General features: G+C 37.4%; 1 protein-coding gene across 1 annotated transcript; it reads right to left on the bottom strand.

Moving 5' to 3' along the window:
- Nucleotides 1-2,670: 2,670 nt before the first annotated feature.
- Nucleotides 2,671-15,504, bottom strand: LOC103048287 (vomeronasal type-2 receptor 26-like). The gene is made up of 5 exons (XM_088144093.1): nt 15,241-15,504; nt 10,232-11,086; nt 6,913-7,140; nt 4,557-4,683; nt 2,671-3,566 (listed from the first exon to the last, which is right to left on the bottom strand). The coding sequence occupies exons 1-5, from the start codon at nt 15,376-15,378 to the stop codon at nt 2,671-2,673; spliced, it is 2,244 nt and encodes a 747-aa protein (XP_088000219.1). The 5' UTR covers nt 15,379-15,504.
- Nucleotides 15,505-15,857: the final 353 nt, after the last annotated feature.

Genomic DNA, 15,857 nt, shown 5'->3' with positions numbered 1-15,857 from the left:
GCTATGACTAGCTTGTTCTCTTGACAGAACTCTATTAGCCTTTGCCCTGCTTCATTTTGTACTCCAAGGCCAAATTTGCCTGTTATTCCGATTACTCCTTGACTTCGTACTTTAGCATTCCAATCCCCTATGATGAAAAGGACATCTTTTTTTGGTGCCAGTTCTAGAAGGTGTTGTAGGTCTTCATAGAAGTGGTCAACTTCAGCTTCTTCAGCATCAGTGGTTGGGGCATAGACTTGGATGACTGTGATATTGAATGGTTTGCCTTGGATACGCACTGAGATCATTCTGTCGTTTTTGAGGTTGTACCCCATTACTGCCTTTCCCACTCTCTTATTGACTATGAGTGCAACTCCATTTCTTCTAAGGGTTTCTTGCCCACAGTAGTAGATATAATGGTCACCCGAATTAAATTCACCCATTCCCGTCCATTTCAGTTCGCTGATTCCCAAGATGTCGACGTTCAATCTTGTCATCTCATGTTTGACCACATCCAGCTTGCCTTGGTTCATAGATCTTACATTCCAGGTACCTATACAATATTGTTCTTTACAGCATCGGACCTTCTTTTCGCTTCCAGATACATCCACAGCTGAACGTCCTTTCGGCTTTGGCCCAGCCGCTTCACTCTTTCTGGAGCTACTTGGAATTGCCCTCCGCTCTTCCCCAGTAGCATATTGGACACCTTCCGACCTGAGGGGCTCATCTTCCGGCATCATATCTTTTAGCCTTTTAACATTGTCCATGGGGTTTTCTTGGCAAGGATACTGGAGTGGGTTGCCATTTCCTTCTCCAGTGGACCACATTTTGTCAGAACTCTCTGTCATGACCTGTCCGTCTTGGGTGGCCCTGCATGGTATAGCTCATGGCTTCACTGAGTTACGCAAGCCCCTTCGCCACGACAAGGCAGTGATCCATGAAGGGGGCTACCTGTGTACTGTATGTTAAAAAAACTTCTTACACTCTTTGAGCTGGTAAGGATGCTACTCAAAGATATTGATAAAATTTCCATACATTTTGGACGAGAGTCCTCCAATTATGGAATCTAAATAAAAGGTGATGTGAAACTCTCTCTCCCCTAGGCATTAGCTCATTCAGTGCTGAAATGACAATGCAGGGGAAAAATAAAATTTATGAAGGTAGGGCTGTAAAGATTCACTCATTTATAATTTAAAGGTCAAACTCTAACAGATGGGAAGAGCTACCATAATTGGAATGAGAAGAAGAATGAAAGGGAATATTGTCCATTATTTACAAAGTCCTATCAACTCAAACTGTCCAACTCACCTTCATTGAACTTTTTAACCTATCCAATTGAATCCTTTGGAAATGTTACCCCACATTGAAACAAGTGGGGAAAATGGCACCCAAAGAGTCTACTGGGGGCTACAATTGCATGTCAGAGCCTTCTCTATCTACAGAGTAGCAGGAATGACTAAATATTGATATATTGGTCCCATATCTTGGCTACAGTGAACTTTCAGTTTTTCCAGCATCTGATCTTTTGGGAGCTGGGGCTTTCCTGAAATCCAGATTCATAGCACTTAGGACATCTTTTTTCCAAAATTCTTCCCACTCTCACAGCTATGATGATTGGTTGATTTATTGAAGGAGGAAAACTTAGTAGGTCATTAATGTATAATGAGGAGAGATTCTAATGATGCACGCATAGGACTTATTTAGGTCAGCACAAGAATTAAATTCTGATTTCTCAGATTTGGATTTTGAGGCTGGAAATGGGGAAAAATAAAACAATACTATCTTCCTGTCTCATCCAAATGGCACAACAAAAACATTAGATACAATCCTTACCAAAACAGATCTGGATTAATGGAAATAGACTCACAGATATCTTGGCTAAACAAGTAGTTTTATTGCAGGCAGAATAACACCATACAGGAGTGATGATTTTTACAATGTAGGACATAAAATTAAAAGCCTTATATAGGTGCATGCTTAACATATAAGGTTTTTCCTCCAACATTTCTGACTCAATAGAGATTAGAAATAATTTTAGGGGCTTTTGAGGCACTGGATCTATGAAGTTACAATAGTACTATCTTCAAGCTGCCTTAAAAGGCTCAATTCCTTAAAATATTGGGGGGGGGAATTGAATATGCTGGGCAGTATATATTAGAAAAATTACATTATTCAGCAGAGATAACAAATATAATAGAATTCATCAAAATCATCAAGCATTTTGATTTGCCTTGATGAGGTACTTTGTGCCATTTATTTATTTAGCTATCAAATTTGTCACCACCCATCTCATTAAAAAGTGACTCTAGGCAGTTTACAGAGAAGATAAAATCAATTAAAATACACTTTAGCAGTGTTAAATAGATAATAAATTCCAAGAATTGATGGAATTGATGAGTAGCTCAGGCAGTGTCATCAGGGCACTGATTGATTAGAGTTCTTATTACCCCATGCAAACTGACAGAGCCAAATCTTTAGTCCTTTCCAGAAAGCCAGGAGGGTAGGGGCCCACCACACCTCTGTGGGGAGAATATTCCAAAGGTTGGGGGCAACAGTAGTGAAAGCTCTGCCATGATGACAGAGTGATCAATTTGAGGAGGTATTTCATGATATCTCATTTCCTCACAGCCCACTTCCTTTTCCACTGGCATTTGCATTTGCTATTGGTAGCAACGATTAACTGTTTCAATATTACTTCCTCATAAGCAAATGTTTGCTGTTAAGTTCAGGTCTGAACAGGATGATAAAACATTTGGGGGCAAAGATACAACCCAATAAGCCAGCACTGGAGGATAAGATGGAGAAGATCTCCACAGCCACCATGTATTTTCCTTTGGTACTCAAATAGCTGGGAACAAAGGACAACCAAACACTGCAGAAGACAAACATGCTGAAGGTGATGAATTTGGCTTCATTGAAACTGTCAGGGAGTTTCCTAGCTAAAAAAGCAGCAGAGAAGCTGACAATGGCCAAGAAGCCCATAGAGCCCAAGGCACAGTAAAACATGGTCACCGATCCTTCATTGCATTCTAGTACAATTTCTTGAGACACTGAGTACTTTTCAAGGTCTGGGTATGGTGGGAACGTCATCAGCCATGAGGCACAAATGGTGGCTTGAACAAGAGAGCAGGAAAGAACGATGGAGCTCACCATTCTTTTCCCCACCCATCTCCTCATTTTAGACCCAGGCTTGGTGGCCATAAACGCTAGGACCACCACAATGGTTTTGGCCAACAAACAGGAAACTGCCACTGAGAAGATATTGCTAAAAGCTGGTTGTCGAAGAAGACACACAATTTGATTGGGTCTCCCAATAAATAGTAAAGCACAAAGGAAAGAAAGTAGAAGGGAGATGAGGATAATGTAGGTGAGGTTCCTGTTGTTGGCTTTGACAATGGGAGTGTCCCTGTGTTGAATGAAGATCCTGAGCACCAAAGATGTGATGAAAGCCAACAAAAGAGTACAAACAGCCAAACTTGTTCCCAGTGGTTCTTCATACGATAAGAAAGTTATAACTTTTGGAATGCAGGAATCTTTGTTGTGGTTTGAGTATTGATCTTCTGGACACAGAGAACAGTCATCTGTATCTAAAAACAACCAGCCAAAATCTGATGATAATGTGTTACACTAATCAACACATGGCCCCTATTTACAGAACATGGCCTTGAGGTGCTTCGTCTGAGATATGAACATAAAAACAAAGCCGAAGAAATGAGTTAATTAGCACAAAACAATTTGATTATGCCTGTAATGGATTCTGCTGGGACATGGGAAGTAAACTGTCAACCGCCAACATTCTTTTTATCATGCAGCTGGAATAGATATAGCCATGCCAACTTATCCCATTATCCTAAATTTTGTGCTGGTACTGTAAATGTATATCAGTTAGCCAGGGATGGTTGAACAGGCTGTACTATTAAAAAGCTATGGTGCAAATATCTTACAATGAAGCTCAAGTGCAATCTTATTTGCTTAATACTAAATGGCATTTCACCTGACAACCAGTTTGTGTAGTGGTTGAAGGTCATACGATAAGAAATTTACAGCTTTTGGAATGCAGGAATCTTTCCTGTGGTTTGGAGATTAATCTTTGGGACATTGAGAACAGTCATCTGCATCTAAAGACAACCACCTCAAATCTGTTACACTCATCAACACATGGCCCTATACACAGAACACGACCATGAAGTGCTCAGCCAGAGATATGAAGATGATGTTGCCAGTAAAACTCCATGGATCAGTCCAGGTAGTCATATGGTGTTGAATTTTAATTGAAGAAGCATAACACTAACAACAACAAATGGCATATATATGAAGACATCATTCTGGCCAAAGGAGAATCCATCCTCTCCTTGGACATATTTCCATGAAGACTTTTTTCCTGCAGCTCCCCTGTGGTTTCACTGGAATGTAGTGTATCATTATCAACTCATGCAGCTTTTGTATTATGAATACTTTCACAAGTGAGAGAATTGCATGCCTGCCTACACATCTGTTCACATGCTGATTCACTCCCATTACCTTTCTTTCTTTCTTTCTTTTCTTTTAAAAACCCCTCTGGATGTGGTATCTCTTACCTATTTCATTTGAAATCTTCCCTTCTGGACATGGAAGGCAATCATAACAACAAAATGGCTTCCCTTCCTTCTTGGTCTTCCTATATCCTCTCTGGCAACGATCATTACACAAAGAAAGGGGATGTGCCTATTCCAAAAACAAGGATAATACTTTTAGCACTTGGATGGATGGATGGATGGATGGATGGATGGATGGATGGATGATAGATAGATAGATAGATAGATAGATAGATAGATAGATAGATAGATGATAGATAGATAGATAGATATAGAATTGAAATTTACATTGTGCTAAATAATAATAAGAGTAGCTTAATGACCAAAGCTGACAGCACTTAGTGCCTTCATATTCAAAGAGTACTTGGTTGGCAATAGATTGTTATAATCTCTACTATTCATGGAATCTATTATGTTTATGAAAAAGATTTTGCTCTAATGTTAAATATTTGCAACCTATGTATCCCAATGTAGCTTACAATCAATTGTAAGAACCACTCCGCCTCTCCACAATAAATCCACCACAAACAAAATAAAGAATGAAGTTTCCTCTGAATGGTTCCTACAAGTGGATCATTGCAATATTCAATATTCAGAGGGGAAGATGCCATAAAATAATTTCATCTAAGTGAAAAGGAACAACACAGTTGTATACACTATAGTACATAGTTATGTAGACATCAAGAACTGGCCATCATGGCTTGGAGAAAAAAGGAGTTATAGCAGCAGCCTAGCATTACTGGATTATATCAGATTGTAAAAACAAGGACATACAATTGTATTTTTCATTTCAGATTGATGCCTGATCCATAGCTGATGGAATTCAGTGGATCAAATGAGAACTTATTTTTGATAAGTTTGATAGTTTGCAGATCATATCAAGTTATTTTGCATTTAATTATAAACAAGTGGGTGCAGGCATTCTTACAGATATATGTCTCCCCCATAAGCACCAGGTTTGGTTCAGAGATCAAAATAATATTAATTGATTGAATGATTAGGAGTGAAATGTCTCAGGTAGAGTCCAATCCAATCCAAAAAGAGAATAATCGATCTAGTGAACACAGCTGAAAGATTACTGAAATACAATCACTAACAAGCCTTCCAGGCATCATAAACTAGCCACAACTCTCCAAACATAGACTCGTCATTTCTTTACAGCAAACACATTTCAGACAAATTTGGCAATCTTCCTGGAAAGGTCTATAGACTGGTCTGCTAATGGAAAGAGTTTGTTGTCCTCTACAGAATGACACAACTGGTTCTTTAAAAGAATGGTTATTGAATCAGAATCCTAATAGTCATATGAGCATCATAACAATACCTATGAAACTCCCTCTAATGACCTGTCCAACAATGGACATAGGCAATCCTGAAGTTGAATGTTACTAAACCTCCCTTCCCAAAGCACAGATAGTAAAAGAAACTTACACTTATGAATACCCTCTTCGGTAGAGTGAAAAAAATGTTGTTGCAATTATTAGGCACAGAGTAACATCTACTCAGAGGTCACTGTTATATTTCTGTGCAGCTTTGCTCCTGCCCTTCTGAAAATCTAAATCGGGACTCATGATTAATCTCTAGGGTTGTTTTCTCAAAACTGAGAATTATCAAGCATTGATCTTAGAAGCTACAGTAAGCCATATTGAAGGCTAACCATTCTTGCAACAAGAAACATATGTTTCCAGAAAAATTGAGTGTAATTCAGAGATGAGCTAAGAAATTACCTTTAAATAAGTTTAGCTTTATTTTAATATTCCTTAACTGAATCAAGACAGAAACCCAAATACTGTATCTAACTTGATTAAAACTCATTAAGTTTAAAACTCACTAAAACTCTAGAAATCAAACCTGACTGCTCATTGGAAGGATTGATAATGAAGCTCAAGCTCAGATACTTTGGTCACCTAATGTGAAGAGAGGACTCTTTGGAAAAGACCCTGATGCTGGGAAAGATTGAAGGCAAAAGGAGAAGGGGACGGCAGAGGATGAGATGGCTAAATAGCATCACTGAAGCAATGAGCATGAAACTGAGCAAACTCAGGGAGGCAGTGAAGGACAGGAAGGCCTGGCATGATATGGTTCATGGGGTCACGAAGAATCGGACATGACTTAACAACTGAACAACAACAACAAAACTCTAGGATTGTTTTCCCAAGTCCAAGAATGATCAAGCATTGGACTGAGAGGCAACCATAACCTGCACACAAGGCTATACCATTCTTGTAAAAGGAAACAATTGTATCAAGAGTTGAGTGTAACTTGAGAGGATGAAGCTAAGAAACTACCTGTGACTAAGTTTTTTTCTCTTTTTTTATGTGAGTTACAGTAACTGAATTAAGAAGCACATGCATGTAACCTGATTAAAACCTTCTGGCCAAGTGATGGGACCCAGCTGAATATTGAAGGCCTCGTCTGGAGGAGCAAAGGGATCTATCATTCCCACTTTCACCTTAAGAAATGACTGGTTTGGAAAAGTGATCCAGTTTGTAATATCAAATCCTCCAATAAATTCTCCATTTTTGTCAAAGGAGATCTTTTCACCCACACTATTGTTGAAGGAGACATGTCTCAGAAAAGAGTGCAGCTAAATTGAGGAAAGACAGAGAGAAAGAAATCATAAAGTGAGAGGGAAAACATTCTATTTCTGTTAGATTCAATTTGATATGGATTAACTTATAAAATTGTTCCATTCTAACTTATCAGTAGTTGGTTGATTAGAGGACCACAGAATAATTTACATTTAAGTTAGAAGGTGTTGTATTTATTCAGACACCAGAGGCTGACAGCATAATTTGTGCCTGAGTGGGAAATGAATCTCCTGATTGCTTTTTCAAGAGTCTTCCTTCATGGATGGGTTTTCAGTTCTTTTCCAAGAAGTTCTGGTCTTCCTACCTGGGGAATACTATCACTTGGTGGTCCTTCCTCCCCTTTGTCCATGTGCTTCAAAATATTGCTTGTGAGGAATATGTTGGAATGTGAGTAATGGATTGCAGAAATCGTTGGAAACCATCAGTGGAAGGATGTTAATGTTTGTGCTGCTCAGTCTAATGGAATGGGAGCACTGCAGTGTGATATTGAATGTTGTTTGTAAGGACACTCATTGAGCTGGGGACAGGATTGTATGTATGTCGTAGTTGGTGGAAGACTTTTTCTCTTGGCATGGTTCTTCAGTCCATGTCTAGGAGATGGGTGTGTGCTTTGTGAAAGCCAGCTTTGTTCATGGAGTGGTTGCTCCATCTCTTTCATGTAAGGGTGAAGACTGCATGTATCTCCGATGACTGTTAAAATGTCATCACTGTTCCCCAAAACAAAAGCTAGCAAGAATGAATCGAAAAGCTGCTGGGGAATTATTCTGTAAGATGTACCTGGAAATAATTTGGCAGATTAATGTTTGAAAGGTCTGGAAGAGGACAATGAATAACATATGGGAAATACTGTGTGTCTTTCTGCCAGGTCAGGCATATTCAGACCATCTTTCTGCTCTTCAGCAGATCAATGAGAAATGTCTGAATGGGAAGAAGAAAGATTATTGCATTTTTTTTTAATTTAGAGAAAAGATATCATGGTTAGTAGGCTTAAATTATGAAATCTGACCTACAAAGGTGAGGTTGGATTTTCATTTTGAAATGTGATAAAGGAAAGACATAATGGAGTAAGGTATATATGGGAATCAATGAAATCCTTAGTGTGTGTTTGTTTCTGTGTTTATTTAATCAAAAAAGACCTTTGGTGACTTACATAGACTAGGTCCAAATTAGAACATCTAAGCTAAAAACAAAGCCACTGAAACAGTGCAAAAGCAAAAAGTGTTCAAGATAAAAGTAAATAAAGGCAGAGATGGCAACATTCATATCACATCAAACAAGAGTTTCTGTAATACCAGCAAAGAGGGAGGTGGCCTGACCTCCATGGGGAGGCTGTTCCACAACATCAGCCCTGCTTTAGAAAAGCATCATTGCCTTGTTGTTGCCCCAAGAAACCTATTGAAAGGGTGGGATTGGCGACAGTATCTACCTCAGTTTGTCAAGCCAATACTCACAACAATCAACAGTTATTGGAAATGTGGAGTTACAGTTATTGCTGCCCAAAGGGGCACACCAGTTATTGAAAGCCAATGTTCACATACTTTTGCCAAACACAAATATAGAGCTTTGGATTTTACCCCCAATAAATCAATGAACAGCTATAATGTTTTTGACTCATTGGTTGAATTGGGTTCTCTTTATCTAGTTTTAGGTCTTGTGTGGAGAAGAGATCACATTTTAGGTCATATGCATGCAGAAATATTGAAAATCCAAAAGGGTCCACAAACTTTTAAACATCTCTGCAGGTCTTTACCACCCCCTTAAATTGGACCCAGAAACCAATATCTGGCCTAATATCCCCTTAAGCCTAGAGGAAAGTGGGCTGCTGCGATTTGGACGAACTGTTCTCAAGTACTCTTTAAGAGCAACCCCAAGTCAAGTGTCTTGTGATAATCTAACCAGATGGTGATAAGATCCACCCAGAGTTGTGTTTTAAGATGGGTGGTCACACCATTTTTTAAAATAATAATAAAGTTCCTGTAAGCAGGTCCTCCACTCCCAGGTAAGGCTGCAACTGGCACTTTAGTTGAAACTGGGCCCCAATAGCCATAGCGTCAACTTGCTGATCCCAAAAGAACTCCAGAAGGACCCCCAAATCATGAACCTTCTCCTTGATGGGAAGTGCCTGCCCATCAAGGAGTAACTACTTTGATGGCAACAGAGGACCCTGAACTGCAAACAGAAAGTGATGGAACTAATGGAAAAGTGTCTGTGCATGTTCTTCAGCAAGAACCAATTCTTTAACATTGACCGCTAAAAAGATTGCATGATGCAATAAGGAATATGAATGTCAACTTTAATAGAGCAAGGAACAACAATGAATACAGACTATGTATAAGAATGCATACTAAAGAGGATCCAAAAATGGGTATATTAAGAGAAACAAAAAGGTCAGTTGAATGCAAGGGGGAATGGGTGTTTAAAAAAAAAGATGCATAGTAGGGTTAAGAATGAATGAGTGTGTGTGTGTGTGTGTGTGTGTGTGCGCTAGATAAATGTGGATTAAATACAGACTAGTATTTGAACTAGTAGAAATGAAATGCTTCAAAATGGTTTATCATCTGTAAAAAATAAATGAGGACTGAATTAAAGAAGAGGAGGAGGAGGAGTAAATGGGTGGAGTGGAAGGGAAAATCTGAGAAAATCATAATTGGATGGACTTGATCAGGTTCACAAAAAAGGATCAGGAAGGCATTTCAAAGAGTAAAAGGCAGTATATGAAAAGATGGACGGATGTGGCGGAAGCAAGGATGTTTACCAAAGATAACTCTTTGTAATAATATAATATTTATCAAAATAAAAATATTAAAAAAAAAAAAAAATCGTTTGGTTTACTAATTCCTATTTGTTCTATGCATTTGCATAAGGGTATGTCCCAGAGGTAGAATAGCATGATGGATATGTGTCTCTATGTAATTGTATACTGTGTTACTACTGGGTGTCTCTTGCAGATGAAATACATCAAAATGGACCAGGAAGATGCTCCAATACCCATTTCCTAAAAGACAGTTTTTCAAGTTTTAAGTCAGAATTTGCAATATACTGTAGATATAGTATTTTCTTCCTGAAATTCTCTGTTCTAGATTTTACCTGCCATGATTGTAGATCCTGAAACTTCTGCTTCCCCAAAGCCATCCAATTTCTTCGCTTGGATGTAGAGGAATGCACTGCCTGCAAAGCATGCGCCACAGCATAGACAGCATTGTACACATTATAGCTGTGGCCACTCATGCTAATTTCAAAAGTAGAAGTAGGAAGAGTCTCCAGTTTCTCCTCTCCAGTACAGATGTTATCAGTTCTTTTATTCTTTATAGAGTTTGGAAATGAGCAATCAAACACTTGCTCCCAAAAATCTCTCATGAAGCCATCGTTTTGTTCTGTGGTTGGATTTCTGCTTTGAAGAAATTCCTGGAATCCAAATACCTCCTTTGAGTTAATGGAGAGAGATAAAGCACCATGGAGCAAACTTATATCCCACAATCTATGAAAAGATACTGATGCAAAATCCATTTGTGCTGGCATAATCCAAATTTTGGTACTCACTGGTATATCTTCCACTTCTGAAAAACGGAGAATCGTTGTAAAAATTGTCATAGTCTGAATCTCACCATACACAATTATCACATTGGCTGTGCTTTTCATGAAAACTTTGTATATTTCAAGTTCTTTATCTATAATATCCATAAAGTCACTGTAAAAAGCTATGCTTGGGAACCATTCCATAAAATCAAGGCAGATTCCGTGTTCAGAAAACTTGGGGAGAACATCCTGTAGAAACCTTTCTCCTGCTTCATCTTTCACAGAAAGAACTCCAATCCACTTCCACCTAAAATGCAGCAGTAACTGAAGGATTCCTTGGTGTTGCAGGGACTCGTTTGGGAACATCTGTTGTAAAAATATACCTTGGGTTTCTTTATTCATTACTGGAGCAGAGCCGTATGTGAGCTAGAGAAAAGTAAGAAGACAAATGTTTCTTTGTATGTCTGTTCCTTGATTTCAACCATGATGCATTTTCCAGATTCTATTGCTTCTTCCTAAACATCAGGTGAGCTCCAACCTGGGTTGCAATTTCTGACTGTCGTATCTAGGTTTAGGAAAAGGGATTACAGAACATAGTAGCAATCTTTCCATCACTTTCTGTTAGAGAAATGGGCAGCTGGTCAGACTCTACTGATGACATCTGACAGGTAATCTTTTGGTGTTTTTTCTTCCAACTGTCCTTTGGCACAATCTCAGTGATATCTTTGTTGACATCTGAGCTCCACCACCCTGTTTTGTTTTTGTTTTAATGAGTCTTCCTTTGGGTCTCACCCTCAAATATTTTGGGGATTTTCTACTGCTCAGGAACAGATAAGCCTTTGACATTACAAAAACGGTCTCATCTGTTTTTGAAACACTAGCCACGCTTTCTGGTTTTAAGATCAACCAGCCATATTCAATGCCACTAGAACAAAGTCCATTCTAGCCATTGTAGCAATAGCAACTACTAGCTACCATGTTGATGACCAAGCTTCTCCTTCTCAGAATTCTGTCTGAGAATATTCACATGCCATTCTGGGTGTTTGAAGAGTTCCCCTATGCTGCTAATTCTGTATCCACTGCCTATGAACACCTGGAACTATATTTTATGAGAATCCAAACATTTGTTTTTCCTTTGCAGCTTCTGATCAGTCAAGCTGAGCACAGAGAGTTAATACAGACTTGTTTTGGTATCTGCATGGATACATGGGCTCATAAAAAGGCAGTGAGCTGCTGTGAGGACTTCTGGAAGACAACATGGCAGACTGAAGACATGTCTGTGCTTCGCAGAAATGACATTGAAGCATTAACTCGGGATTTGCCCTCTGAGCAAGCTGAGTTTCCTCAGATCAAAAGGGAACCTGGAGATCGCCCATTTGATTCCATGAAATAGTGGCTGCTGTTGTAATACATAAAGAAGATCAAGATCCGATTTTACCGAAGAACTACTATCTAATATCACTGTTAAATAATGATTATAAAATATTTACAGCAATTTTAGTAGAAAGAATGAAAGCCATTTTGAAGACCTTTATACATGAAGACCAATGTGGATTTTATCAAAAAGACAATTAAGAGATAATATAAGAAATGTTGCTAATATAATAGAGCATTTAGAACAGCATAGTGATAAATAAGCACCATTGATTTTTCTTGATGCTGAAAAAGCCTTTGACAATTTGAAGTGGACATTTATATCTAAAGCCTTGGAAAGAATGGATTTTGGATATAATTTGATTAAATGGATAAACTTCATCCATTTATTCATCATAGCCAGCACAAATAATAGTTAATGATGAATTATCAAAACCATGTTATATTCAAAAAGGTATGAGACAAGGATGCCCACTTTAACCACACTTATTTAATCTGGTGTTGCACATGCTTACCAGAGATGTAAAACAAGATGACAGAATTATTGGATTAAAAGTGAAAAAGGAGACCTACAAATTAAGGGCATTTGAAGATGACCTTATTTTTATATTGGAAAATTTTCTGGAAGGAATAGATATAATATTTTTTTTAAAAAAAGGTGGTGAGCTTGTTAGATTTAAAGTGAATAAAGAAAAAAAACACAGATGGAGGGCCAAAAGAAAAAAAAAATACAGATGTATAAACCTGGTTTTCAAATTGAAAAAAAGGTAAAATATTTAGGTATAACTATGACTAATGTGAACTGTATGTTGTATCAGAATAATTATGTTAACTATGGAATGAAATTAAAAAAGACCTGTTAAATTGGGGAAATTTGAAATTATCATTGCTTGATAGAATATCAGTGATTTTAAATAAATGTATTACCCAGATAGATTTTTTTTGTTGTTTCAAACTATACCTATATCGAAAAATGATCTACCTTTTAAACAATGGCAAAAAGATTTATCAAGGTTTATATGGCAAGGGAAAAAAAATTAAGATTTTACAGGATGCAAAAAGAAGGAAGAGGAGGAGGAGGAGGAATTGTAGAAGTAGTAGTAATAGTAGTAGTAGTAGTAGTAGTAGTATGGGCACCTAACCTTAAACAGTATTCTGCTACATGCTGTTTAGTATGGATGAAGGAATGGGTTTTGTTAAGAAATTAGAGAATGTTGGAGCTAGAAGATCATAATTTGAGATTTGGGTGGCATGGTCTTTTATGGTATGATAAAGGGAAACTAAAATGTAGATGTTAAGAATCATTACTTGAAAAATGCATTATTAAGAATATGGAATAAATATAACCCTAGACTTTGCTCAAATATATCATTGTTGGCATCCTCTCAAGAAGCTTTCAACAGAAGATAAACAGCAGGTTAAGAATGATGGCTAACATATGAGGATTTATTAATACAAGATAAGAAAAAATTAAGATGAAGACAAGGGAACAATTAGCAACAAAAGGACATTCTTTTCAATTATTTTCTTATAATTAGAAAAAGAGAGGCATAATACGAATAAAAGGCAATTGGAATTGAGAAGAACACAACTGAATTTGAAATAGAATTATGTACAAATGATCATGTAATAGCTAAAATGTACAAATTGTTACTAAGATTTGAAACAGAGGAAGAATAGGTTAAAGACTAGTGAAATGGGCTGCAAATTGGATATGGATATACTGTATGGGGTATGTATAGATATGTAAAAGAAAATGTGGGGAACTGGTGTTAAATTTACTTTGTGTTATAATTTAAGACAAAACTTTTATAAAATGATGTACCAATGGTATATGACACTGGCTAAGTTGTCTAAAATGCATAAAGGAATATCAAATGAGTGTTGGAAGTGTGAAAAGGAAGAGAGGAATTTTTATCATGCATGGTGGACTTTTGAAAAAGAAAAAAAAAAAAAGGAGGTACAAATTCATGCAATGATGAAAATCATATTACAGACTAATATTATGATGAAAGCAGAATTATTTTCACAGGGTTTTATGGACAGGGAATTAGAAAAAATGTGGGGAATGAATATTGTATATATAACTGTGGCAAGATTATTGTATGCAAAAAGTTGGAAAAGCAATGAAATGCATACAGTGGAAGACTGGATTATAAAATTAACTGAACATGCAGAAATGGTGAAGTGTGGTCAAAGAAAAAAAATTTTTTAAGTCCAGGAGCCTTATATGGACTTTTTGCTGAAAGAAGAAAAAATGAATTGAAGATTATGGGTTTTAGAGATTAAAAATAAGACAAAGAGGTTGGAGAGAAGATAAAAGATGACAATTACTTGATAGAAAGAATGGTGGAAGGCACAATTGTATGTTGTTTTTTCTAATTTCTTTCTTGTTTATCTCTTATTTTCTATCTTTGTTCTTGTTTGTTTTGCATATTTTATTACATTAAATTTTTCTAATAAATAAATAAATAAGCCAGTGAGCTGCTGCAAAAAAGAACAGACTCATCATGAGGATGCTTCAGAATCATACCATTCATTGTGAATATGACTATGTTACAGGGCACGTATTTAACTCAGGGGACTTTAACATTATATGTGGGCTAAATGCAATGAAGGTAACCCAAATAACAATCAATTGGACAATTGTTATTCTGACATTTTACTGATGTTCTAAATAGGACCTTTGTTGGAGGAATGCTTCTTCTGACAATCTAAATTCTTGGATAAGTCATTCTCTGTAAAACAGGTGTTGGGGGATGAAGGAGGAAAATGAGCACCTTTAGCCTTGCAAATACTAAGGACATTTCAACCGATAGAACTTCAAAACCACCTTCCCCAAATAGTACCTCCTCCTGTCACACACAGGCAGATATGGTGGCCATCATATAATTTACATCATATGCTATACATATATCAATGAAACCTGGGAGAAAATAACAGTATCCATTTCTGAAAAGGAATGATAGTCTTTATTTTGTTTCAGAAATATGAAGCCATTTATAGATACTGTAGAAATGCTTCAAAACTCGTGCTTCAGAATGGAAGGATTTCTAAAGCCCTAATGCCTATCAGCATATTCAAAGATTTCCCATGATCCTTTACTTCACCTTTCCCATTTCCTAAGTGCACAAGGGCTTCCAAAGAATCATGACAGAGTCTCATGTGAACTGAGAAATAGTTATATTCTATGAACCTTGGATTACCTGTGGAGTTTTGTAGATGCACAAAATGCTTGCTATGTGGAGGCAGATGTCAGGTCCCCCAATTGCTGCTACAGGAATGTTCCCAAAGCCACATTTGTAGTTTGGGATGAATGCACTGTGCATGAAGAGAAGCTCCATTGAGGCTAGGAAAGTCCTGCTTGGACTGAAATTGCTATTATAGATGTTGAACCCAAAAGTGAGGTTGGGTAAGATCTGGAGGCTTTCACTGATCTGCTTTACAGCAAACACCAGGGCTAGAACATACTGGTAACTCTGAAATATAACCCTGTCATGCAAATTAAACCCTTTGTTAAATAGTATTAACATGTGCTACATTTCACATTATTTAATAAAGTGTGTTAAAATACATTATTTGATTAACATGATTGGAAGAGGAAAATAAAATTGACAGACATGACTTTGGACTTGATTTGGCTTTAGTTTGGAAGCTCCCACTGACTTTGAACACAAACCAATTGACATCACCCAACTAAACTTCAAAGCTGTGGTCCCCCCCCCCCCCCAATACTAAAGGGGCTATATTTGGGCAACACTGAAGTCAATACAAAATGTGAGCTATGGCTGTAGGATCTGCAGATTTCAGGTAGAATTACATT

Source organism: Python bivittatus, unplaced genomic scaffold (genome assembly GCF_059951505.1).
Source record: "Python bivittatus isolate LINGU-HERP-01145 unplaced genomic scaffold, Pbiv_v1 ctg000430_np1212, whole genome shotgun sequence".
NCBI classification, from domain to species: domain Eukaryota; kingdom Metazoa; phylum Chordata; class Lepidosauria; order Squamata; family Pythonidae; genus Python; species Python bivittatus.
The sequence above is the reverse complement of the archived record's forward strand: the minus strand, read 5'-3'. Positions and strand labels throughout refer to the sequence as shown.

What these genes read in the sequence shown, in the direction of transcription:
- LOC103048287 (XM_088144093.1), bottom strand. Translation starts at nt 15,378, where the DNA reads ATGGAGCTTCTCTTCATGCACAGTGCATTCATCCCAAACTACAAATGT. An exon ending in GGCCAGAAGGTTTTAATCAG is followed by an intron (nt 4,684 to 6,912) that starts GTTACATGCATG and finishes TTTTTGGAATAG; the next exon opens with GCACATCCCCTTTCTTTGTG. An exon ending in GAAGATTTCAAATGAAATAG is followed by an intron (nt 3,567 to 4,556) that starts GTAAGAGATACC and finishes GGTTGTTTTTAG; the next exon opens with ATACAGATGACTGTTCTCTG.